This window comes from Mobula birostris, chromosome 2 (assembly GCF_030028105.1).
Source record: "Mobula birostris isolate sMobBir1 chromosome 2, sMobBir1.hap1, whole genome shotgun sequence".
Classification (NCBI taxonomy): domain Eukaryota; kingdom Metazoa; phylum Chordata; class Chondrichthyes; order Myliobatiformes; family Myliobatidae; genus Mobula; species Mobula birostris.
The window spans coordinates 220,483,742-220,509,206 of record NC_092371.1 but is presented as its reverse complement, the minus strand read 5'-3'; the positions used below and the strand labels follow the sequence as shown (position 1 = coordinate 220,509,206).

General features: G+C 42.2%; 1 protein-coding gene across 3 annotated transcripts in view; it reads left to right on the top strand.

The window, feature by feature from the left end:
• The window catches only part of cd2ap (CD2-associated protein), a 247,694-nt gene that overhangs the window by 146,391 nt on the left and 75,838 nt on the right, over positions 1-25,465 (top strand). For all 3 annotated transcript variants that reach the window (XM_072251501.1, XM_072251500.1, XM_072251502.1), the window contains 5 exons: positions 404-507; positions 10,395-10,518; positions 12,732-12,937; positions 15,710-15,770; positions 24,712-24,803. In XM_072251501.1, the coding sequence (XP_072107602.1) occupies positions 404-507; positions 10,395-10,518; positions 12,732-12,937; positions 15,710-15,770; positions 24,712-24,803 (587 nt within the window). The remainder of the gene's footprint in view (positions 1-403; positions 508-10,394; positions 10,519-12,731; positions 12,938-15,709; positions 15,771-24,711; positions 24,804-25,465) is intronic.

Below are 25,465 nucleotides of genomic sequence, written 5' to 3'. Positions count from 1 at the left end.
AGGTGCTCAAGGATGTGGTCTACCAATTTACGATGGTTTTCACTGATTGGGCTCCTTCCTTTTCTCCAGTATTCCATTCTCCTCTCATATCAGATTCCTTCATCTTCAGCCCATTATCTTTCCCACCCACCTGGCTTCAGATCACCTTCTAGCCATCCTTCTTCCCCTCCCCACCTTTATTTATTTTGCCATCTTCCCCCTCCCTTTCCAGTACTGAAGAAGAGTCTCGATCCGAAACGTCAGTCAACTGTTTATTAATTTCCATGGATGCTGCCTGATCTGCTGAGTTCCTCCTGTATTTTGTGTGTGTTGCTCTGGATTTCTAGCATCTGCAGAATTTGTTTATAATATGAAGTCTTTTCAGATGCTATTAAGTATAATTTCTGGTGTGTCAATCCCACAGGAAGATCAAAAAAGCGACATTGTGAGGCAACTTTTAATTACATTCCCCAAAATGAGGATGAATTGGAAATAAAAATGGGTGATGTCATTGAGGTAATTGAAGAGGTAAGATATTTTTGCTAATTAAAAGCTTGTTTATGATTCAATGCAACATTTAAAAGTAACTTAAGATCCTTTTCATTAAAGAGAAAATGTGATTGAAATGCGCAATCAATATTTCTATTTGACAATCATCTATATACAGATAGTCAAAGATAAAAATATGCACATGCTTTTATTTTCTTCATTGAACTTAATTCTCGTCTATTTTTGGGACTGGGCAAAGTTGAATGCTGACAAACTGATTTAAGAGTTTCTGGTAGTATTTGTTGCTGATAACGCCTTGCTTTTGGGTGAACAGGTTGATATTTTCCAAATATGGATTGCGATAGAATCCATATAGGGATAGGGGTTGTCCCCCTCACTTTACCCCTTGCCCATCTTCTGGTTCCCCCCCACCTTTTCTATCTCCCTGGGCCTCCTGTCCCATGATCCTCTCATATCCCTTTTGCCAGCTCTTGGCTCCATCCCTCCTCCTCCTGTCTTCTCCTATCATTTTGGATCTTCCCCTCCCCCTCTCCATCCCACTTTCAAATCTCTTACTAGCTCTTCTTTCAGTTAGTCCTGACGAAGGGTTTTGGCCCGAAACGTCGACTGCACCTCTTCCTAGAGATGCTGCCTGGCCTTCTACCTTCACTAGCAACTTTTTTGTGTGTTATGATAGAAGTTGGTTTTGGGCATTGTGCAATTTATTTATTTATAGTTATGCAGTGATAGGACAGTTACTAACCTACATTCATAATTCACAAATTTATCCTGCAAAGTCATTTAATGTTCTCATAAGCAGATTTTTCCAATCCTTCATTTCCTTGTGTTCTTAGCTGGCTGGGCAATGTTATACTTGTGTGAAATGGTAATTTGAGTGAGCAGTTTACATCTTTAATTGGCTCAAAGTCATGTGGTTATGGTAGAAAGAGTGCACCCTGTGTCTTGCAGCTTTGCTCATTATTTGGCTTATTAGTGAGTTTGCATTGGATTTTCAGTAGTTTATTTTCTGCTTTGTCTGTTACGTTATATACTCCTTCCCCATCCAGTCTCTGGCTTTCTCTTGTGAAGTTATAGGTCCTTGAGATGTCTCAAAGAAAATTGCTGGTGTTCCTCTGTGGTTCTAGAAGCAACCGCTCTTTGGTTTCAAACATTATAAATGTTTCAAACACCTCTTTCAGAGGAAAGCATTTGATTCCTCTCCAGAAGGACATGCATAAATGGCTGGTATTGGCTTTCTCTTTGCACTAACTCAGAGTGCTAAATCTCAAGTATTTGACTCTCCACTTTGCTCTATTTGGTCAGATTTATGTTCTACCAGCAGGTGTCTGAATGTAAATCTGACATGAGAGAACCAGAGCAAAATAGGGAGTCAAATCCTCATTTTTTAAATTTTGTTGTGCTGATAGGAAGAAAGCTCAGATGTGATTACAGCACTCTGTGTGTTGCTCCAGACGTAATGTCATCTTCTATCCATCTATTCTGAAGCAGAAGATCCTGTGTTCATAGCAATTCCAGGAACAGAATGGATAAGTTGAATATATAAACATTACTTGTTGATGTGTATGTTTATATCTCATGCACTTTTTATGAAGCTGGGACAGGAAGCTGATTTGTTGAAGTCAAATCTAGCAGCTGCTAGGAATTTTTTTCATTCTTACTTGCTTTTCAACAATATTTAGCAGTGGAAATCAAATCAACATTCTGGTTTTCCTTTGTTGCCAGCTCAGTGCTATTCCTTTTCTTATGTGTGCAGCTGGCAAGACATACCCACTATCTGTGGCATTACAGTAATACACAGAGCCCTTTATGTCTTCAATGTATACTTCTGATCCCATGAATCTCAAGGCACCTGGTCATTCAGAATGAGGAGATCTTGTGATTCTCATTGGCTAACCTCAGCCAATGAATCCTCAATGATGAACATCATTTTGAGGAGGCATTAAAAAGAACAATGATGGATTCAGATAATATGGTACCATAATACCATTGCTGCATGTTGCTAAATCATATTTGCATATCTTGCTCTAAAGTCAATGGTAATTTTAATTTTAACTTTGGTTTGAAGTGTGTTTTGTGGCAGCCGTATAGAACAAAACGGTAAAAAAATACTACAAAAGAAGACTAGCTGGGTTAGTGTTCATGGACCATTCCAAAGCCTGATGGCAGAGAGGACAAAGCTCTTCCTAAAATGTTAAGTGTTGGTCCTGTACCCTGCCCCCCCCCAAATGATAGCATTGCAAAGAAGGCATGTCCCTGATGGTGAGTATCCTTAATGATGGGTGGCCCTTTCTTGAAATGCCATCTTTTGAAGATGTTTTCAGTGGTGGGAGGCTTTTGCCCATGGTGGAGGTGGCTGGGTCTACAACCATTTGCAGCCCTTTTCTATCCCCTGCATTGAAGCCTCTGTATGAGGCAGTGATGTAAACAATCAGAATGCTCTCCACTGTACATCTGTAAGAATTTACTGGAGTCTTTAGTGACAGCTCAAATCTCCTCAAGCTCCCAATGAAATATAGCCACTGATGTGCCACCTTTGCGATTGCATCAATGAGTTGGGCCCAGAATACAGTAGATCCTCTGAGATCTTGGTGCTTAGGAACTTAAAGCTGCTCCCCCTTTCCACTGCTGAGCCCTGTTTGAAGACTGGTGTGTGTTCTCCCAATTTCCCCTCCCTGTAGTCTACAATCAATTCCTTGATCTTGCTGACATGAGTGCGAGATTGTTGTTGCGACACTACTCGACCAGCCGATCAGTCTCATTCCTGTAGGACACCCTATGGCAACAACAGTGATGTCATCAGTGAATTTATAGATGGCATTTGAGCTGTGCCCAGCCACATGTTCATGAGTATAAGCAGAGCAGAGGGCTAAGAGCACTTCCTTAAGGTGTGTCAGTGTTGATGGTCAGCGACGAGGTGATGTTATTACAGATTTGCACTGACCGTGGTCTCCCGATGAGGAAGTCAAGATCCAGTTGCAGAGAGAGGTATAGTGGCCCAGGTTTTGAAGCTTTTTGATTAATACTGAAGGGATTAAGTTGTCAGCTCTTCAAAGGTTTAAGGTGCAAAGGAATGCCATATCAAGATTCAAGATTGTTTAATGTCATTTCCACTACACAGTTGTGAAGGAGAATGGGAAAAATTGTTACTCCAGATCTGATGCAGCACAAAAATTAATAAGATATAGAATACAATAATAAGAACACAATAAATATCAATACATAAGATAGCTTATATACATTGATTATATGTCCATCATTAAGGACCCCCCATCACCCAGGGCATGCTCTCTTCTCATTGCTTCCATCAGGATGGAAGTACAGAAGCCTGAAGGCACACACTCAACAATTCAGGAACAGCCTCTTCCCTCTGCCGTCTGATTTCTGAATGGACATTGAACCCATGAATGCTACCTCACTACTTTTTTTCCCTTAAACACAAAATAATCTGCAGATGCTGGGATCAAAGCAACACTCACAACGCGCTGGAGGAACTCAGCAGGTCGGGCAGCATCCGTGGAAACGATGAGTCAACGTTTTGGGGGGTTCCGGCCCGAAACATCAACTCATCGTTTCCACGGATGCTGCCCAACCTGCTGAGTTCCTCCAGTGCGTTGTGAGTGTTGCTTTTTTTTTCCTTTTTGTGCTATTTATTCAATTTACCTTTAATCCATATACTTTAACTTACATTTTTTAATTTTGTAATGTGCTGCTGCCGCGTTACAACAAATCTCACGACATACACTGCCGGTATTTAACCTGATTCTGACAGTGTTGCATGAGGCACAGGGCAGACTGTGCATAAGGTAATGGAATTATAAAGCAGTAGTGGACGGGGGTGAGGTGTTGATCAGCTTTACTGCTTGGAGAGAGTAACTGTTTTTGAATTTGGTGGTCCTAGCATGGATGCTGCGTAGCCTCCTCCCTGATGGGAGTGGGACAGACAGTCCACTAGCAGGGTGGGTGGGATCCTTCATGGCCTTTTTCTGGCACCTTTCTGTATAGATGACCTGGATGGCTGGTGATGCTTTGAGATGTTTTGACTACCTGCTTTGGAGCCTTCCTGTCTGCTGTAATGCAGTTACCATACCATGCAGTGATGCAGCGTGTTAGGATGCTCTCCACTGCACATCTGTAGAAGTTCATGAGTATTGATGTACACAGTCTGGCTCTCTTCCGCCTCCTCAGAAAGCAGAGCATTGGTGAGCTTTCTTGATTGTGTAGGATGTGTCCTGGGACCTTGATCATTTTCCAATGTTCCTTAGATTCAGGATCAGTTCCTGAGGATTGGCAAATGGCTAATGTTATCCCACTTTTTAAGAAAGGAGGGAGGGAGAAAACAGAGAACTATCGCCCTGTTAGCCTAACATCAGTAGTGGGGAAGATGCTATTGTTAAAGATGAAATAGCAGCATATCTTGATAGCAGTGATAGGATTGGGCTGAGCCAGCATGGATCTTCCTTAATAATCGACTCCAACATCTTCCCAACCATTGAGGTCAGACTAACTGCCCTATAGTTTCCTTCCTTTTGCCTCTCTCCCGTCTTGGAGTGGAGTGACATCTGCAATTTTCCAGTCTTCTGGAACCATTCCAGAATCTAGTGATTCTTGAAAGATCATTCATTACTAATGCTACCACAGTCTCATTTGCCATCTCTTTCAGAACTCTAGGGTGAATACTGTCTAGTCCAGGTGACTTGCCCACCTTCAGACATCAGTTTCCCAAGAACCTTCTCTGTAGCTATGGTAACTTAACACACTTCATGCCCCCGACACCTGGACCTTCCACCATACTACTCGTGTCTTCCACAGTGAAGACTGATGCAAAATTCATCTACTTTTTCATTGTCCCCCCGTTCTACCCCTTCAGCATCATCTTCCAATGGTCAGATATCTACTCTCACCTCTCATTTACACTCTATGTATCTAAAGAAACTTTTGGTATCTTGTAATATTATTGGTTAGCTTACTTTCGTATTCCATCTTTACCTTAATGACTTTTTTAGTTCCCTTCTGTTGATTTTTAAAAGCTTCTCAATTCTCTTAACTTCTCCACTAATATTGCTCGATTATTTGCCCTCTGTTTAGCTTTTATGGTTGTGACATCTTTCCTTGAGAATACTTCTTCCTCTCTGGGGTGTATATATCCTGTGCCTTCCGAAATATTTCCAGAAATACCAGCCATTGCTTCTCTACCATTATGCCAGTGGTGTTTTCCAACCAATTCTGGCCAACTCCTCTGTCATGCCCCTGTATTCTATTTACTCCACTGTAATACTGATACATCTGACTTTAGCTTCACTTCAGAAATTTCAGGGTGAATTCAATCATATTATGATCACTTGCAGCAAAGGGTTCTTTTACCTTAAGCTCTCTAATCAATTTTGGTTCTTTGCACAACACCCAATCCAGAACCAACCTGATTTTCCCAATCTACTCGCATACTTAAGTCCCCCATGACTGTTGTAACATTGCTGCTTTTGCATGCATTTTCTATCTCCAATTGTAACTTGTAGGCCACGTCCTTACTGTGTGGGGAGTCTATATGCAACTCACATCAGGGTCTTTTTACCCTTGCAGTTCCTTAGCTCTATCCACAATGATTCAACACCTTCTGACCCTATGTCACCGTTTTGTAATGACTTGGTTGCACTTTTTACCAACAGAGCAACACAACCCCCTCTGCTCTCCTGCCTGTCCTTTCAGTACAGTGTGTATCCTTGGACATTAAGCTTCAGCTATAATTGTCTTTCAGCCATGATTCAGTGATGCCTACATCATACATACCAGTTTGTAACTGTGCTACATGTTCATCTACGTTATTCCGTGTACTTGTGTGCATTCAAATACAGCACTTTCAGTCCTATGTTCACCTTTTTCAATTTTGTCCACCTTTTATGTTGTAACTCATCCTGTTGACTACAATTTTATCCTATCAACAGCCTCTAATCACTAGACAATGCCTCTGTTTGTAAACCAGTGACCTCATCTTCAGCACTATTATCTGCCTTTCCTACAATGTTTGCCTGGCACCAGGCCAGGAGCTCTTGCACCTCTTCTGTGTAAGCCATCGTTGTTGGTAATGAGCTCCACCACTATCATGTCATCGGTGAATCTGACTGTGTGGTTACTCAGGTGCTGCAGCCTGTTGCAGAGTGAAGTGTTTAGATCAAGGAGTAGGAGTTTATTCTCAGGGTCTCTGGGACAGTAGTGTTGAATGCTGAATTGAAATCCATGAACAGCATTCTGACATGAGTGTCCTTGCTTTCTAGGTGTGTCAATGCCAGGTGCATGACAAATGCTAATGGTATCCTTTGAAGAGCAGTTCTGGTCAATAGGAATACTGGCGAGTGTCCAGTGTGGCAGGAATGGCATTTTTGATACCAGCCGTTCAAAACACTTCATGGTGATCAGTGCCACAGGGCAGTAGTTGTTTAGTTCAGAGGGTGTCGAGTGCTTTGCTACAGGGACGGTAGGTAACTTGGAGCATGTGGGAATAGCAGCCTGGATGAGTGAAGTGTTGAAGATGTCCGTGAAGACAACAGTGAGCTGGTGTGCACACTTGAGGGCTCTGCCTGGGAGCAGTGTAGGGAATATGCATGTTTTATGTGCTAGCTGAACCCTTTTGGGTTGAGACATTTATCAACTCTTTCACATCAACTGGTTAATTCCTCAGTAAACCAAACTTTTGGTCATTTGTTTCCTCTGAACTCTTTCCACCCACCCAGCAAAGATCATCTCCTCATCTGTGTCCAAAGCAATTCACTTAGCAGAGCAACACACACAAAATGCTGGAGGAACTATGGGGAAAAAAGTACAGTCAATGTTTCCGGCAGAAGCCCTTCAGCAGGGCTCACTTAGCAGAGTTCTTTCCTGCATATTACTCATTTGAGTGGTTTAATGTATTGGGCTCACTTGCTGGGTAAAACTGGAGTCCAGAGGAGACTGCCTATTTTATGGTGACAGCAGGCAGTGATATTTGGACTGTATTCCTTGGAGTTTAGAAGGATGAGGGGGGACCTCATAGAAACATTTCAAATGTTGAATGGCATGGACAGAGTGGATGAGGCAAAGTTGTTTCCCATGATGGGGGAGTCTAGTACGAGAGGGCATGACTTAAGGATTGAAGGGCGCCCATTCAGAACAGAGATGTGAAGAAATTTTTTTAGCCGGAGGGTGGTGTATCTATGGAATTTGTTGCCACGGGTGGCAGTGGAGGCCAAGTCATTGGGTGTATTTAAGGCAGAGATTGACAGGTATCTGAGTAGCCAGGGCATCAAAGGTTATGGTGAGAAGGCGGGGGAGTGAGACTAAATGGGAGAATGGATCAGCTCATGATAAAATGGCGGAGCAGACATGATGGGCCGAATGGCCGACTTCTGCTCCTTTGTCTTATGGTCTTATATAGTGGTTCTTTCCCCTGTCCCCTACCATCCTGTCAGGGGGAGCTCTTAATGCCACCTTGACCCAAACACTTGAGAATGCTGTTTCCCGGACCCCGTGCAGAGATTGGTAATGTTTTCACCAGGCTGTTGGCCTGAACAGAGCTTATGAAGAACCTGGGCCACGTAACGCTCAGAGCTTTCTCCTGGGCTGTCCCAGTTTTGCTCAAAAAGGAATGATTGGTATTGGCTGGGATGCTGAGATTGCAGGTGGATGACCTAGTTAGGCATTAATTTACCCTTGGACTCCACTCTTGAGTTTTTGTTTTTTTGTCAGTGTTTACTTCCCTTTATCATCTTTTTTTCCCAAGATACCAAGAGCAAATGGGTTTACTTGCAAGGGCCTCGGTTTATGTCTGACGGCATGTGTGGATGCAACAGAAAATTTCCCATTGGAGAGTCAGTGTACGAAAGGAGGGAGGCTTACTCATTTTGGCTGTCTTTGCGCATTGTTATTTGCCACGGATGTGGTCTGAAGATGAGATGCGGATAGGCACATGAAAGTGACAAGCAAGTGATTTTGTCCAGAAAGACTAGATACATCATGGTGTAATGCGCAGGCATCAGTCATGCCCCTTGTCCAGCTTGTTCAGACGAGCAGTTGTTGCTGTGGCTTGTGAAGTGACCAAATTCTACTGTTAAATTTGAATTTGTAAAATTTAGCTTCTGTGTTGGGCTGTTTGCAGTGTAAAACAGTCTCAGTGCTGGTACAATCATTTTAGGGGTAGTTGGGGACAAAATTGTATGAGCCTCTTACTGTTGGCAGGATGTTCTGAGCTGAAATATTGCATCATGCTCACAAGTAGATCAAATCACATTTTATATTGTGTGAACTTTTCTGACTTAAGGAGGGGAGAGAAATGAAGTGGTGTGAACAAAAAAGGCCCTGATTACATTCATTTTTGATTTGGTAAGCATAAGCTTCCTATTTGTGGAAATAGCAATATTTTTTGGAGCCAAGACAAAACTTTCCTTTGAATTGCTGGAGGCAGCTATATTCTGAGCTGATCTTTATTGGTGCATCTCTACTATGGAAACTGGTGATGTGGCATTTTCTTATTGGTCACGAGTTGCCAGCAAGAACTTGAGCAAGTCTGCTGCAAGAATTGACTGAGAAATGTTGTTGCTTAAGAACAGTTGGGTCATATTACCACTGATATCCATAATGTATTTTAACTCTGAGATAGGGAAGTTGCCTGAGATGTTATATTTCTCTCCAAAGATGTCTTGACTGCTCAGCCAAATGTAACTAATAAACTGTTTTTTTCCCCCACATCCAGCAATTATTCATAATAATTGCACAAAAAATCCTTAATTTCATAAATGTTAACTTACAGTCTGGGTATTCAGCATATAGTGTTTTCAGACAGCTCACATTTGATTCCTGTCTGGCACAGTTTCTCTCATCAAAGTTGCTGGTGAACGTAGCAGGCCAGGCAGCATCTCTAGGAAGAGGTACAGTCGACGTTTCAGGCCGAGACCCTTCGTCAGGACTAACTGAAGGAAGAGTTAGTATGAGATTTGAGAGGGGGAGGGGGAGATCGAAAATGATAGGAGACAGGAGGGGGAGGGATAGAGCCAAGGGCTGGACTGGTGATTGGCAAAGGGGATATGAGAGGATCATGGGACAGGAGGTCCGGGAAGAAAGACAGGGGGGGGGGAACCCAGAGGATGGGCAAGGGGTATAGTCAGAGGGAGAAAAAGGAGACTGAGAGAAAGAATGTGTGTATAAAAATAAATAACGGATGGGTTACGGCAGGGGGAGGTAGGGCATTAGCAGAAGTTAGAGAAGTCGATGTTGTCCAGCTCTTGGCTCCATCCCTCCCCCTCCTGTCTTCTCCTATCATTTTCGATCTCCCCTCCCCTCCCTCCCACTTTCAAATCTCTTACTAACTCTTCCTTCAGTTAACATCGACTTCTCTAACTTCTGCTAATGCCCCACCTCCCCCTCGTACCCCATCTGTTACTTATTTTTATACACACATTCTTTCTCTCCCTCTGTCCCTCTGACTATACCCCTTGCCCATCCTCTGGGTCCCTCCCCCCCCTTGTCTTTCTCGCCGGACCTCCTGTCCCACGATCCTCTCATATCCCCTTTGCCAATCACCGGTCCAGCTCTTGGCTCCATCCCTCCCCCTGCTGTCTTCTCCTATCATTTTCGATCTCCCCCTCCCCCTCCCACTTTCAAATCTCATACTAACTCTTCCTTCAGTTAGTCCTGACGAAGGGTCTCGGCCTGAAACGTCGACTGTACCTCTTCCTAGAGATGCTGCCTGGCCTGCTGCGTTCACCAGCAACTTTGATGTGTGTTGCTTGAATTTCCAGCATCTGCAGAATTTCTGTTCTTGGCACAATTTCTTCTGTTTTTGTTTTAATGTATTTTCCCTGGAGGAAACCTGCACATCAAGTTATGTTAACAAATCAGCTTGTTGATTTTCAAACTTTTATTTGATTTACATCTTGTAGGTGGAAGAAGGCTGGTGGAAGGGAATCCTAAATGAGAAAACTGGGTTGTTTCCATCAAATTTTGTTAAGGAATTGATTGATCAGAATGAAGATGGAGAAACAGATGAAGTGTTGAGTGATCCAGGTAAGGGTTTTTGCAAAGATGCCAGTGCTGGAAATCTGAAATTAAAAGCAGCTGAATTGCTGTGGCATCTGTGGAGAGACAGGGAAACTCCACAGGTTTCCACAAGAAATGGCAACTGACTTTCTCTCTTCATGGATGCTGCCAAGCCTGAACATTTTCAGCATTTTCTGTCTTAATTTTGGATGAAGGTTTGCATGCAAACTATCAGAATTCTTTTAGGGATAATCATTTCTAGAATCATTGCACATATTAAATTGTAAGAGAAAAGATCTTAATTAGGCATTGCGGAACAATAGGTTTTTACTTATTGAGACACAATGCAGAATAGGCCCTTCTGGCCCTTCCAGCTGTGCTGGCCAGCAATCCCCTGATTTGATCCTAGCCTAATCACAGAGCACTTTACAATGACTAGTTAATCTACTAACTGATATGTCTTTAGACTGAGGGGTAGGGTTGCCAACTGTCCCGTATTAGCTGGGACATCCCGTATATTGGGCTAAATTGGTTTGTCCCATACGGGACCACCCTTGTCCCATATTTCCACCGCTAAGGTAGAGCGTCCCTATGAAACCTATGAAATAGCGTAAAGCGAAGAAGCAGTTACCATTAGGTTATATAGGAAAAATTTGTGAGCGTTCCCAGACCCATAAAATAACCTACCAAATCATACCAAATAACACACAAAGCCTAAAATAACACTAACATATAGTAAAAGCAGGAATGATATGATAAATACACAGCCTATATAAAGTAGAAATAATGTATGTAGTGTAGTCAGGAAGATTAAGCCAAAACTGATTTGTAGGGAAAAAAATCAGCACATACGCGCAAGGCTTCGTGGTCATGGTAGTCTTTCTTGGGGTAAACAGAAGTGTCCTGTATTTGACTGCTACTTTTCTCTCTCATTTGGGAGTGAGAAAGTTGGCAACCCTACTGGGGGGGCGGGGGGGGGGCAAACCGGAGCACCCGGAGGAAAACCGCCCTGTCACGGGGAGAATGTACAAACTCCTTACAGGCAGCGGTTTTTAATTTGAATGGAAGAGCAGATTATGGTTTATCTTCCTGCTATTCAATGTACCCTACCACTCACCTACCTACCTGCTCATTTCGCCAGATGATTAACAATGCATCCTTATGAAGATGCTGAGTCCTCTGTATGTATTCTTGCCGACTTCTTTCCATATGGCCGTCATTCTCTCTCTCCTGACAAAATGCTAACTGGCTGTATGTGAATGGAGAACTTCTGAACAGGCACAATGCTGCCCGATGATCAATGGCTGGCACCCTGGAGTTTATCAAAGAACCTTTAGTGTCGTATTCCATTTACCAGCCGGGAGAACGTTGAGGCAAGTTGTCCTGCTCTTTCTGACATCATTTCAAAGGCAGGAAGTCAAGAATATGGCAGATTTTGCCTGTACTTGGGATTGCAAAATGAGAAATTTCAGTGGTTTAGCAAGGATGTAACCTCTGTCACAACAGTCCTGCAAATTTAAGAAATTTGCGTAGCTCCCAAGTTTGCTCACAGATACTAAGAATGTGTAATGATTATAAATCAAGGATGCTCTCGTACTTAATCAAGCTATGTGTTTTCTTGAGTATAATGGGTAATTTGTTCAGTCCTCAAGTGTGAGGAGCATCTCAGCTTGCAGAATTCAAGATATCTAGTCTTATATTTTGGACCATGATGCTGTGGGCTTTCCTGCTGCTGCAGTCCAGGAGAGGAGATGTCTGAGGCGATGTAGCACACTGTCCATGCTTGGTTGGAGGTTGACGTTTCCTGTTAGTGCTGCCCTCCAGTGTTCAACTGGTGGAATTACAAGCTGGTTTCCATGCATGTGTTCATCTACAGACTGCCAGGAACTACACTTGTCAATTTGCGGGATGTTACTCAGGAACTTGGGCTGTAATTTTTTTTGAGTAACTATGTTTGCTTGCTATCTTGATTGTGGGGTGGGTGGGTGTGTGTGTGTGTCTGTCTGTCTGTCTGTCTGTCTTGTGCTGTGTATGTTTTGCACCTTGGCCTTGGAGGAGCACTGTTTCATTCGGCTGTGTTTGTGTATTATTCAATGATAATTAAACCTGAACTTGAATTAATACCCTCATGAATTGATTTGCTGAAGATTTGTTTTCTGTGTATTCTGTATATGAAAATTAACTTGTTATATTAGCAATTATGAGCACGTGAAACGTATTTAATTCTCTGGTTGCAACAGATGTGCTTGTCAAGGATTTGATTGGAGTAGGACCTTCATCGCCAACATCACCTTTAGACTCCACAGGAAATGAGAGCTCAGCAGGAACAACAGTCCAACCAAAGAAAATTCGTGGCTTGGGGTTTGGAGATATATTTAAGGAAGGATCTGTAAAACTAAAATCACGATTATCTAATTCTGAATCGGAAGATAAAAAGTCAGAAAAGGTAGGCCAAGTATTTTTTTGCTTTTGCTTTGAATGGTCAATATGCATAATGAAAAATATTGTTTAAAATGAGTCGTATTTGCCACATCCATCATTGAAATTTGTGGAACTTGGAGATTACCTTTGTTCTGTGTTCCATGCATGCATTTGTCAATTCACAGATTCATTTGCCGTAGTTTGATTTTTCATAAAGTATGTTAGCAAAATACTGGGCTAGTTACATAAGATTGATTATCATCCTGGCTTGGTATTGGCCTACAGACCTCTTGCATTGAAGAGTTTTTTAAAAATCTTAAGTTGTGGGTTTCAATCCTACTCTAGGATTTGAGCAAAAGTGCAGTGTAGTAACAAGTTGAAGTTTTAACCTTTCGATGAACCCATGTATTTTTCTGAACGACCATGATCCGTTGCTGGTATTTGAAAGGGAGTTTGAATTTCTGCAGGTGTGCTTAACCAGAGTTTCATCTGTTTTGACAGTGTCTGCTTGACTGCTCCTCCTGGCCTGTTAAACTTTCTGGAACTTTTTGTTCTCTGTGCTTCAGCCTCTAGAGTGTCACTGAATTTTCTTTGCCCCATTGTATGTGGTTGGTTCTGTAACTCTCTAGACCCAGACCCTTAGAACTTTTTTTTCTTAAATCTACCTCTCCCATTTAAATATTCTTCTTAAAACTTGTCTCCTTGACCAGAGTTTTACTTTTTTTCATTTCTCCTTTTGTGGTTTCTTTGACAATTTCCTGTGAGTTACCGTGGGACATGTTAAACATTAAAGATTTAAGTGTTGACTTGTCACAGTGTTGATTATACAACCTTGCTTCCTTCAGATTGGCTGACTCACTAGTTAGGAAGTAGACATGACTACACATCAAAGGTTATGTATTAATTCTTAAGCATTTTTTTAGACCTGCAGTTGAAAATAAATTCCTTTCTTGAACAAAATGTATTCTGTCCCTTCACTATGAGTTCATAGAACATAGAAATCTACAGCGCATTACAGGCCCTTTGGCCCGCAATGTTGTGCTGACCATGTAACCTACTCTAGAAACTGTCTAGAATTTCCCTACCACATAGCCCTCTATTTTTCTAAGAGTCTCTTAAAAGACCTTATTGCATCTGCCTGTACCACTGTCACTGGCAGTGCATTCCACACACCCACCACTCTCTGAGTGGAAAAAACTTAACTCTGACGTGCCCTTTCTACCTACTTCCAAGCACCTTAAATCTATACCCCCTCATGTCAGCCATTTCAGCCCTGGGGAAAAAGCCTCTGGCTATCCACATGATCAATGCCTCTCGTCACCTCTCATCCTCCGTCGCTTCAAGGAGAAAAGGCCAAGTTCACTCAATCTATTCTCATGAGGCATGCTCTCCAGTCCAGACAACATCCCTGAAAATCTCCTCTGCACTCTGTATAGTATCCACATCCTTCCTGTAGGGAGGTGACTGGAACTGAATACAGTACTCCAAGTGGGGTCTAACTAAGGTCTTGTGTAGCTTTAACATTACCTCCCTGAGGTTTAGCAGGCCAGGAGGAGCAGTCAATCTGTAAAATTCTCTGCCCAATGAAACAGTGGAGGCTACCTCAGTAAATATATTCAAGACAAGGTTGGATAGATTTTTGCACAGTAGAGGAATTAAGGGATCTGGGGAAAAGGCAGGTAGGTGGAGATGAGTCCATGGCCAGATCAGCCATGATCTTGTTAAATGGTGGAGCAGGCTTGGCGGGCCAGATGACCTACTCACTCTTTTATGTTGTTATGTCAAGCAAACACTTATCAATATAGGTGACACTTTGGTTAAGCACGCATGCAGAAATTCACAATTTCCTTCAAATGCCAGCAAGTGACCATGTTTATGATGATTGCACCAAGCAAGCCAAATAAATGGCAAAGCAGTTATGCCAGGACGTCTGCTGTCTAGAATTCCATGTGCCAAAGTTGGTTGTGACTGAGCCTACCTCTTAGTCTGAATGAAAATGATCTCTGATAGAATGACATATCCTCTTAAATGTTCTTTCAACCATCTTCTTGAGGTACCTGTCACCATGGTCAGCAATTCGCTGTTAAGAATGATACTGAGATCTGGATGATGGAGTGTTTGCATTACAGCTTTCATTGATTGCTGTCAAGAAGCGCTCATGGAAGCATTAATTTCAGCATGCACTTTCAGAAAATGATCCCTACATTGTGACCTTGTGACAGATGCTAAACAACCACCAGCGTTTTGATTATTTTATTTTTGAGATAGGCCCTTCGAGTCATGTTGCCCAGCAACCTTCCTATTTAATCCTAGCCTAATCATGGGGCAATTAACCGACCGACTGGTATGATTTTGGACTGTGGGAGGAAGTCCATGCAGTCACAGGGAAAATATGCAATCTCCATGCAGGCAGTGGGTGGGAATTGAACCCGGGTCACTAGCACTATAAAGTGTTGTTCTAACCACTATGCTACCATGTTGGTAGAGATTCTCTGGGGCTCTGTAAATGAGATGTCCTGTCAGACTTGTGTCTTGTTGATAAGTACTGAAGTCAAAAATTGTTTAATAAATTTATTAAGTTTTAATTCTTGAAGTACCAGGAAAGATGACTGAGTAAATAAACCACAAAAATAGAAAAAAATCCAGGAGTAAGTAAGCATTGAGCCAGTTTCATTGAAGAGTAGCCTTGTGTGTTGAATGATAATTAGTCCACTCTCAAGTGTCTTCTATCATGCAACTTCAGCTGCTTTGATCTACACCTATTCATTAATTGCATGCAATTTTATGTAATTTGCAGCAATCCATTCCAGCAAGTAATACAGAGATTGTGAAAAATGAACCAGAAAATAAACATAAAGGTAATGACATTAATGATTTTAAATGACTTTTGATCCGTGTTTCAGATTCAGCCATGATGGGGGGTAGATAGCAAGCTCAAATGTCTGGCAGATTCACCTGAAGTATCATATGGTAATCAAAAATTAGTGTCCAAAGGCAGGAAATATTAATCCTAAAATGTCTAGTCATGCAGATTTTATTGTATGATCTTTTATTAGCTGATTTTTTTGTTTGAAGTGGTTTTGTTGAGATGGATGTATAATTTATTTCTGCTGTACTTAAAAATGTAATGCTGCTACCCTCTAGAGGAGCTTATTATTTCAGCAGCACATGAATCCAGTTGTCTGTAAAAGCTCTGGCAAAAGCTAAGTAGATTAAAAAATACGTTTCAGTTGACAACAGTCCAGTTGAAGTGCAACTAGGTTCATTAAAATTGTTAAATATCTCCTTTCATAATGTTGATTTCTGGAGAGTAGAAAATTCCAATCTTGAAGGCAAATGGAGATCTCAAGGTACTCTATGATGACATATATGTAGTTTGATAATAAGTTAACTTTGAGAAATGAGATGTGTCCAAACTCTTGTATTTTAGTTGCTCCAAATTACCTGCACCTTTGTCCTATTCAGATGGAAAATTACAATGTGCAGGCCTGAGGGGAAAAAGTCCTTAAATCTGACCCTGTTGAAAGTAACAAAGTGTGTTGATGCATCGCAGCAAATGTGACAACGTTGAAAGTGAATCCTGAGATTGGTACACGTCACTACTTGACCCGTACCTTGTAGTATTAAGAAATGTAAGCTTGAATTCTAACGTTAGCTTGCGATGGTCACTTCTTTTATGCGATCACTGTTGGAATATTTTATTAACCTTATAACCTATGTGAGAGTAGCTGAATTTTGGAGTTTAGTATTGTTTTCCCATTCCTCTTTATAATAAAATTGTCCTCTTTAATTTGAACTTTTATAAATTGGTATTTTATCTTGTTTGCAACTTCAATGTTGTAGTTTAGCATGGGAGGGGAAGCACCTGTAGATGAGGGCTTGTCGCACTCCTTGGAGTGGCTCGTCATCTATTCGTCCCCACCAGCGCCCAGCTCTCACCTGTGGCTCCTCATCGCTGTTTGCATGCGACAGCGGCCACACCCCGGGCAACGGCTTTGACAGGCCGGCTACACCAGGTGAGGGTAGCCAACGGGTCTGAAACCCTTGGTGAGACAGGAATTTGCTCATCCCAGCATGCGAAGACTGCTTCGGTGGATCAGGCGGAGGAAACCTCGGGGGTTCAACGGCTGAGAAGGTGTTACAGCAGCGCGTTGTGGAGTGCGTAGGGCGCGGCAGAGCACTTAAAGAAGACGCGGCCATCCAATGCAGCCAAGGAAGTTGCCAGATGTAACAATTCTTCGTGCTACTGGATCCTGACTTCTGAGCTGAGAGAGTGGGATCGACTCTGTGCAAGGCTTTTCCACTTCAATATCTTTCACACACTGGTTACATGGCGCAACCACCACCACCAAGCAAGGAAAAGTTGAACGTGGGTGAAGAGAGTTAGATGTCAAATTGACGGAGGCAAGAGTGTTTGATTGTGATAGTGTCAGATGAAAATGAGTTAAAATTTTCTGTCAAGGTTTTTTTGATGGCCTTAAACTTACCGGTTTGTGGATGGGAATATATTTAAAATGCGTGTTTTTTTTTTTGCTTCGTCAAATTATTTTGGCATATTTTTGAGCAGGGTGAATTTTAAAGCTGAGAAATGGATTAATTGACTTTATTGGTTCTGCTAAAATTTTAAAATTAAAAGTTAAGGGCAAGAAGTAGTAGTGCAATCAATCGAGTCAAGTATGATGTTCTGCTCAGGGAATTGTCTTGGTGAGTGCTGAGCTGGCTGTGGAGTCTGGTGTGGGATCCACATATTCTAGTGCAGTGAGGGCAAGAGTTAAGTGGTAGCTGTGATAGTTGTTTTTATTGGTTGTTCAGTCTTTCCTTTTCCAGCTGCTGTTTGTTCTCCGCAGCATAGCGCAATTTGCTCTCATGTAGCATGGCTTCTCCTTGAAGAGGTTTCCTCCAGGTGCATCTAGTGAGTGCAATGTCTTTCCAGTTTTTAGATGTAATGTTGAATTTCGGCAGGCTGAGTTTGATGTTCTCTTTGAAGCGTTTCCTTTGCCCACCAGGGGCTCGCTGGCCTTCGTTCAACTAGGAGTAAAGGATTTGTCTGGTCATGTCATTGGGAATGTGCGAGTTAGGCGTCCAATCTATTATTGGAGTTGGTGTTGCTTTATCATGGTGGAGATGCTGTTCATGTTGGCCTCCTCCAGTATGCTGATGTTCGTGCATCCTTCCAGTGATCCTCAAAGTCTTTCCTAAGGATTTTTGGCATTGTTACAGGGCTTTTAGGTGTCTACTGTAGGTGGTCCATGATTCAGCTCCATATAACAGTGTAGGAAGGATGACTGCTCTATAGAAGGCAAGAAGTTGACTTTTTAAAATTTTCCTCCACTTGAAGAGCACTTTTGTAATTTCAGGTAGCCTTGACTGGCATAAAAAAAATCTATTTTATATAAATGTTTGGAATGTTTCAGTGTTTCACTGTTTCAGCCACAAACTGCAGGGGTCCCCAACCTTTTTTGTACCGCGGACTGGCTGACGGGGCTGGGGGGTGGGGAGGTGGTGTTAATTACAACCGGAATATAGGTGATGTCAACTAAGTCATTTATAAGTGGCTAATACACTCAATTTTGTTTCTAAAAGGGTTTATCTAACAAATGGAAGTAATGTTTGCAGTGCTTTTGTGACTGTCTCAGGATATCCAGCCTTGACTTTGATCCAGAATGCTGGCAGAGATGTTATGTCAAACATACTTTTCAGCCCACCGTCATTTGCAAGCTCGAGGAGTTGATCTTCTTCCCACGCTGACATGGATGATTCACCGGGGGACATTCCCAGATGGGTCACGGACCCATTCCTTTGCATGTTTTGGGTCATTTGTGATTAGGAAGTAAACACACGAATTCTGTCGACAGTGAAAATAGGTGATCGCGCACCAGCTGTGAGAAGGACTGTGCAGCCTCACTCTCTCCCGAAATCCCAGCTAATGTTGGGAACATGTCAAATATGCCTCTGTCCACTCGCCGTCCCCAAAGTTCCAGTTTGGCTGTGAAAGCAGACACTTTATCTGCCAACTTGGAGACAGTTTTCATTCTCCCCTGAAGTCACAAATTGAGTTAATTGAGCAGGTTGAAGATGTCACACAGATAAGCGAGTTTTGCTATCCACTCCTCGTCACTGAAGTGTGCTGCCAGTGGTGACGTTTTTCCTGAAAGAAATCTCTGTAGCTGCTCTCTTAACTCAAAAACTCTGGCCAGGGCTCTTCCCCCTTGATAGCCACCTGACTTCAGTGTGTAAGAGAAGGCATTTGTGCTCTGCATCCATTTCATCGCAAAGCTGCTCAAACAGACGTGAGTTAAGGGCTTTTGCTTTGATGTGATTGATGACTTCAACAACGTCACTCAATACGCTGTTAAGATCAAGTGACATTTTTCGGCTAGCCAGCGTTTCCCTGTGTATGACACAGTGTGTAGACTGGCATTCAGGAGCAACCTCTTTGACTCGGGTAGTGAAACCAGACAGCCGTCCAGTCATAGCTGCAGCCCCGTCTATGCATATTCCAGCACAGAATGACCAGTCCAGTTTTCCTGACATGCTGTCATTCAAAGACTTGAATAGTTCTGCCCCAGTTGTGTTAGTTGGCAGTGGTAGTGCACACAACATATCCTCATGCACATCGTCTTGGAATATATATTGCACGTAAACCAGCAGTATTGCCTTTTTGTCCACATCGGTAGACTCGTTGACCTGGATAGCATACCACGGTGACTCGTTAAGCTGTTCCAACAGCTGTGCTTCGATGTCCTCCGTTATGTCATCGATTCTCCTTGAAACTGTGGTAGCTGAAAGAGAAACCTGTGCCATCTTGTTAGCTGCAGCTTCTCCCAACAGTTCACGGCACATGTCCTTGGCAGCAGGCAGAATCAATCCTTCCCCAACAGTGAAAGGCTTCTTAGCCTTAGCAATACAGCTAGCCACTAAGTATGACACTCTCAGAGCAGCAGCATTTGGGGAAGTGGTGGCTGTCAGCACTTGCTTCTGTCCCGCGTTCTCATGTTTTTTCCGCTCAAAAAACTCAACGGGTTTGTCTTTAAGTGCAGGGTGCTTGGACCCAAGGTGCCGAAGCAGTTTTGAGGGCTTTATTGCCTCATTAGACAGCTTGTCTATACATATCACACACATGGGGCTTGCAGCATGCAAGTCACCGGTTGCAGTAAAGTCGTATTTTATGTACGACTGGTCGTATTTTCTGTTGAGGGAAGCTTTCTTTTTTTTTGCAGTCTCGGCCTCAGCTGTCTCTGCGTTATCATCATCGTTAGGCCTTTTATGTCCCTTACCACCTCTTCCAAAGAAACTCTCAAGCGACAATTGTTTTTCACTCATCGAGTAGTTGTAGGTTAATGACCAACTGATGACCTCGCGTGCGTTCAAGTTCAACAGTGGGCGTGACAGGCAATGGGGAAAGGTGCAGCTGACTCACATCGTTTCACATCCAGTGAGTTTGCTGTTGTAATATGTCACCAGTAGAACACTATATCTGACAATTTAGAGAGAATGGTGGGGCGAGGTAGGTGGTAGTAAAGTGGAGAATGGTATCACCTGCAAATCAGAAAAATGATGCACAGTGTGGTCTGAGACCACAGGTAAATGCAGATGGGATGCATGTAAAATCACTGAATTAGGTTGGAGAAGAGGGCAGTAAAATGTTGGGGGAAAAAATTACTAGCCATGACTAGATCATGTTAAGTTAATTTGAAAATATCTCCAGGATAGTGGAGACAAACAAAAAATATGAAGGGATTTTGTGAACACATAGTGAACAATATTTGATGATTGAGAATAAAAGAGGAGGAATTGTGAATGACTTACAAAATTCCAAGTTTAATGCTGAAATGATACAAAGGTGACTGTTGTTTAAAGGATATGTGAAAAGCTAGGGAACTTTAAGTACTACTAAGGTGGAAACATAATGAAGGTGGAGCAAGCTAAAGTTACACTTGGAGGAGTTTGGTTATTGCATTTGGGAAGTAAGTGAAAGGATACACTTGCTGACATGGTGCTCAGAGAGGCTGAACCCGGGTGGGTCAAATCACTGTCCATTGTATGAAAATATGAGAAGTTTGAATAAGTACATGAATGTGCTTGGACTTTTGGATAAGTACATGGGGGGCGGGTATGAAGAGCTTTGTTCCAGCTGTGGGTAAATGGGACTAGACAGAATAACAGTTCGGCATGGAGTAGGTGGGCAGAAGGGGCTGTTCCTGTTCTGAGACTCTAAGGCTATGTCCACACTAGACCGGATAAATCCGTAATCGAAGCTTTTTCTCTTCATTTTGACCCTCCATCCACACTGTAACAGCGGTTTCCTCCCCCGAAAACAGAGCTTTTCTAAAACACTCTCCAGAGTGTTTAAATCTGAAAACGCCGGTTGTCCATTGTAGTGTGTACGGGGTAACCGGCTAATTTTAAAAACGCTGCCATGACGTGCCGGAACAGATGGTGGCTGCAGCGTGGCATTTCATCGTTTTCTTGAACGCGCCCTCCAACACCACAACAACAATATCTGACAATAGATGTGTAACAGCCTAATGTAACATTGTACAGAAATACAAGATAACACTGCAGACATGTTTTATACATTTAACAAGGCACTTTATTTGTCATGGCCCCTTCTGGCAATCCCCCACCTTACTATTTACCTCAGGAACTGGGCTTCAATCCCCATCCCCTCATTTAATTTCCACTCATTCCCAGGTTCTACTAACCAACTAACTACGCACACCTGCTTTCCATCAGAAAATGCAGGATAAAGACCCTGTGATCACAACAAGGAGCTGCCAGTTCATTGGTCAACTCCGGTGTGAGTAACCTCGTTTCATGTTTCTTAGGACTGTCAGTTCCAAGTCTAGGATTGCTCCTGGATTCTCTCCAAACCCAAGACTTTCGGGTAAAGACTCTCCTGGAAACCGATTCCACGCTCGCTACGGCGATAGCGCCTCCCGACTCTGCCCCCGCGCCCGTGTTCTGCACTTGGGTTCGTCCACTGCCACGCTTGTATAACATGATTAATGTATTGCTTGTGCAAGCATTCAATAGATGCGATTGTCGCTTTTGCCCAGTAACTCGTTTCATTGCACATGTTAAATACAGCAAAATAATACACAAAGACATGGCAAAAGTAAAGGCAAACAAATGAGGTAACAGCAAATTTCCCTTTTGCCCAGTAACAAGCCTTGTTGCATTTAGTTGTAACTGTTGTCCCTTTCATCGGTGAAGAGACTATGGCTGTAGGAAATGTTTCTGGACAAACGTGCACCAAGTCTTTTGTTTGGCAATTTCCTTTTAAGTTTTCCTAGTCTGTAACTGGACAAAACGTGCACCAAGTATACAGTTTCCTCTTTGCTTGTTTTCTGTGTGTCCTGCACAAGCCCAGTAGGAGGAGATTCGCCCAAATATCTGTTCTAATGTGGACAGAGGTATTTTGAAAAACACCTGGTGTGGACGCCTATCGTTTTTACGTGAAACTGGCGTTTTCAAAATTATCCGGTCTAGTGTGGACGTAGCCTAAGATACTGTTATTTTTACTTCCCTTCTCAGCAGAGCCTCTTCTGTCCATATCTATGGAGGGAGGCCAAACCCCAGATTAATTCAGAGTTTACCAGCATGTTATTCCTGATTTTTAATTTTGAAGTGCAGCTTGGATTCATTCCTAACACGAGAGAAAGCTAAATCTATATCCTAAATCTACATGTTTTAAGAGTTTCATAATTAGCATTTGTTTCAAGAGGACTCAAACATAAAAGTAAGGATATAGTGTTGAGGCTTTGGAAGGTGTTTATCAGACTACATTTGGAGTGTTGTGAACGGTTTCAGGCTCCAAGTCTAAGAAAGGATGTGGTGGCATTGGAGAGGGTCCATAGGAGGTTTGTGGTTAATGTAGGAGGAGTGTTTGATGGCGCTAGGTCCATACTCACTGGGATTTAGAAGAATTCTAAAACTATTGAATATTGAAAGGCCAAGATAGTGGATGTGGAGAGGATGGTTCCATTAGCAAGAGAGTCCAGTTCCACAGGGCACAGCTTTAGGATAGAAGGACATCCATTTAGAACAGAGATGAGGAACTTCTTTAGCCAGGGGGTGGTGAATCTGCAGAATTCATGGCCATAGACAGCGGCGGAGACCAACTCATTGTATATCTTTAAAGCAGAGGTTGATAGGTTCTTAATTCGTAAGGGTGTCACAGGTTAAGGGAATAAGGCAGGAGAATGCGGTTGAGAGAGAAAAGAAATCCGCCGTGATTAAATGACAGAGTAGACTCAGTGAGTTGAATGGCCTAATTCTTCTCCTATTTCTTATGGTCTTAAAATGTTCAATTTTCAAACTATTTAGGTTAAGTCATCTAGTTAGAAATCATGTTAACGGAGGGATGTTTAACAAGTATTTCTTTTGCTGCTCTTGGAATTTGAATTGATCAGTGGATGTTGGTCCAGTCCATCACTCAAAAACTAATAACATCAAACAAATAAATATTTTGGACAGCACTGCCATAATAGTGTGCGGTGTGCCTTAACAGAAAGTCCAGGTGTTGATGCACTGTGGAATCTGGTGACTGTAGCAGGGCGATCTTACAAGCTTAATGTGCCCTATAATTGTGCAAAATGTTACTTGACAATAAATATCCTCTGAACCATAGTACAAAGCAATGCTCAAGGTTATTTCTCATAGTAGGGGAATCTAGGACAAGAGGACACGACTTCAGGATTGAAGGACATCCATTTAGAACAGAGATGTGGAGAAATTACGTTAGTCAGAAGGTGGTAAATCTGTGGAGTTTGTTGCCATGAGCAGCTGTGGAGGCCAAGTCATTGGGTGCATTTAAGGCAGAGATAGATAGGTTCTTGATTAGCCAGGATATCAAACGGTATGGGGAGAAGGCAGGGGATTGGGAATGACTGGAAGAACTGGATCAGCCTATGATTGAATGGTGGAGCCGACTTGATAGGCCGAATGGCCTACTTCTGCTCCTATATCTTATGGTCTTATGAAATAATTTATTCAGTAACTTTACCTTTTAGTTACTTTTGAATTAATAATTCTCTACCTGTATGCCTTTTGAATCGTGGGACTAATAGCAGGAATATGCCATTTACTCCCTCATGCCTGCTTCTCTATTTAATGAGTTCATCCTGCTGGTGTAGCCACGGGGCTCTCCTTGATACAAGTAATACTCAAAAATCTAGTGACCATCTCTTGAATATACTCAATGGCCGAGTCTCCATGAGCATCATGAGTAGACAATTCCAGACATTCACTACCATCTGAGTGAAAAGAATTCTAGTCTCTTTCTTGAGTGTTTGATCCCTGATGTTGACTCGTGATTCTTACATTCTATACAAACAAAATTGGAAGAAAATTGTATCCCTGCATTTTCCTGGTCTGTCCCATTTAAGAATCCTGTATGTGTCAATAGGATTATTTCCTTGGTGTTTATGAGGGGGGCCAATTCAATCTATCTATATATATAATTAATTAATTGGTGGCATCCGTTAATCTCACGAGACCATGGATCTGCACCTGGAAAGTCTTGCTTCAGTGTGTGTTAGAGCAGCATCTGTTGTGGCTGTAGAGCCCCACACGGGAGTGACAGTCTCGGCTGCAGCTATAAAATCTTTTTTTCTTGTCACAATCTTTACCGCCGCTGCCTCCAAACAAGAATAAGTACAGTGAACTTTGCACTCCTTGTTAACAAACATACACTTAACTTCAATAGTTTTTGTTTGAATTTTTAAAATGCTTTAACTACTTTGGTTTTAATTCATTTAAGCTCACATTGACACCCTTGTACATTTATTTTTGTAGGGGAGTATTGCAAAGCAGTTTTTGCATATGAAGCAACCAATCCTGATGAACTTAGCATTAAGGAAGGTGATCATATTCTTCTAATCAGTAAGGTAAGCATTTCCTTGGATATAAAAAGACAAGTAGGCAGTTACTAATAACTTCATAGAAAGATCTCATTGTGTGGGTTTATAGTCCATCTTTTAGCAGTCCTGTTATTCTTAATCTCTCGCAATATACGACATTTAAATTTGGGTAACCGATATCATCAGTGTTCTATTTGCACACATAGGGACCAGATAATCAAGAATGATGAAACGAAACTGCTTCATATTTTGAATAAGGCTGAAATACTTCATTGATGATCTGTTCTGCTATATTGTTTGACTAGTAATAGCGTATATTCAAAGTACTAATCCTGAAGACCTCAGTGATAGCCTTTTGTAACAATATCAGGCAAATGTAGAGGGTTAAGGTCTAGAGAGAGAAAACTGTTGTAAGGATCACCAGGAGGAACTAGTCTACACCTTGGACAAAGTGGGCATCATGGTGACTTCCGGCTCTCTGTTAATCTTGATGGTTTTGGTATCTAGCTTGAGTTGATTGTACTGTTGTTTGGACAAATGCGTCAACAAATGGTTCTTGTTTGTGAGTTCTAGTTTCAATTAAAGCTGGCTTAAGGGAGCTAGGGCTTTACTCTTTGGAGAGAAGGAAGATGAGAGGAGACATGATAGAGGTGTACAAGATAATAAGAGGAATAGATGGAGTGGATAGC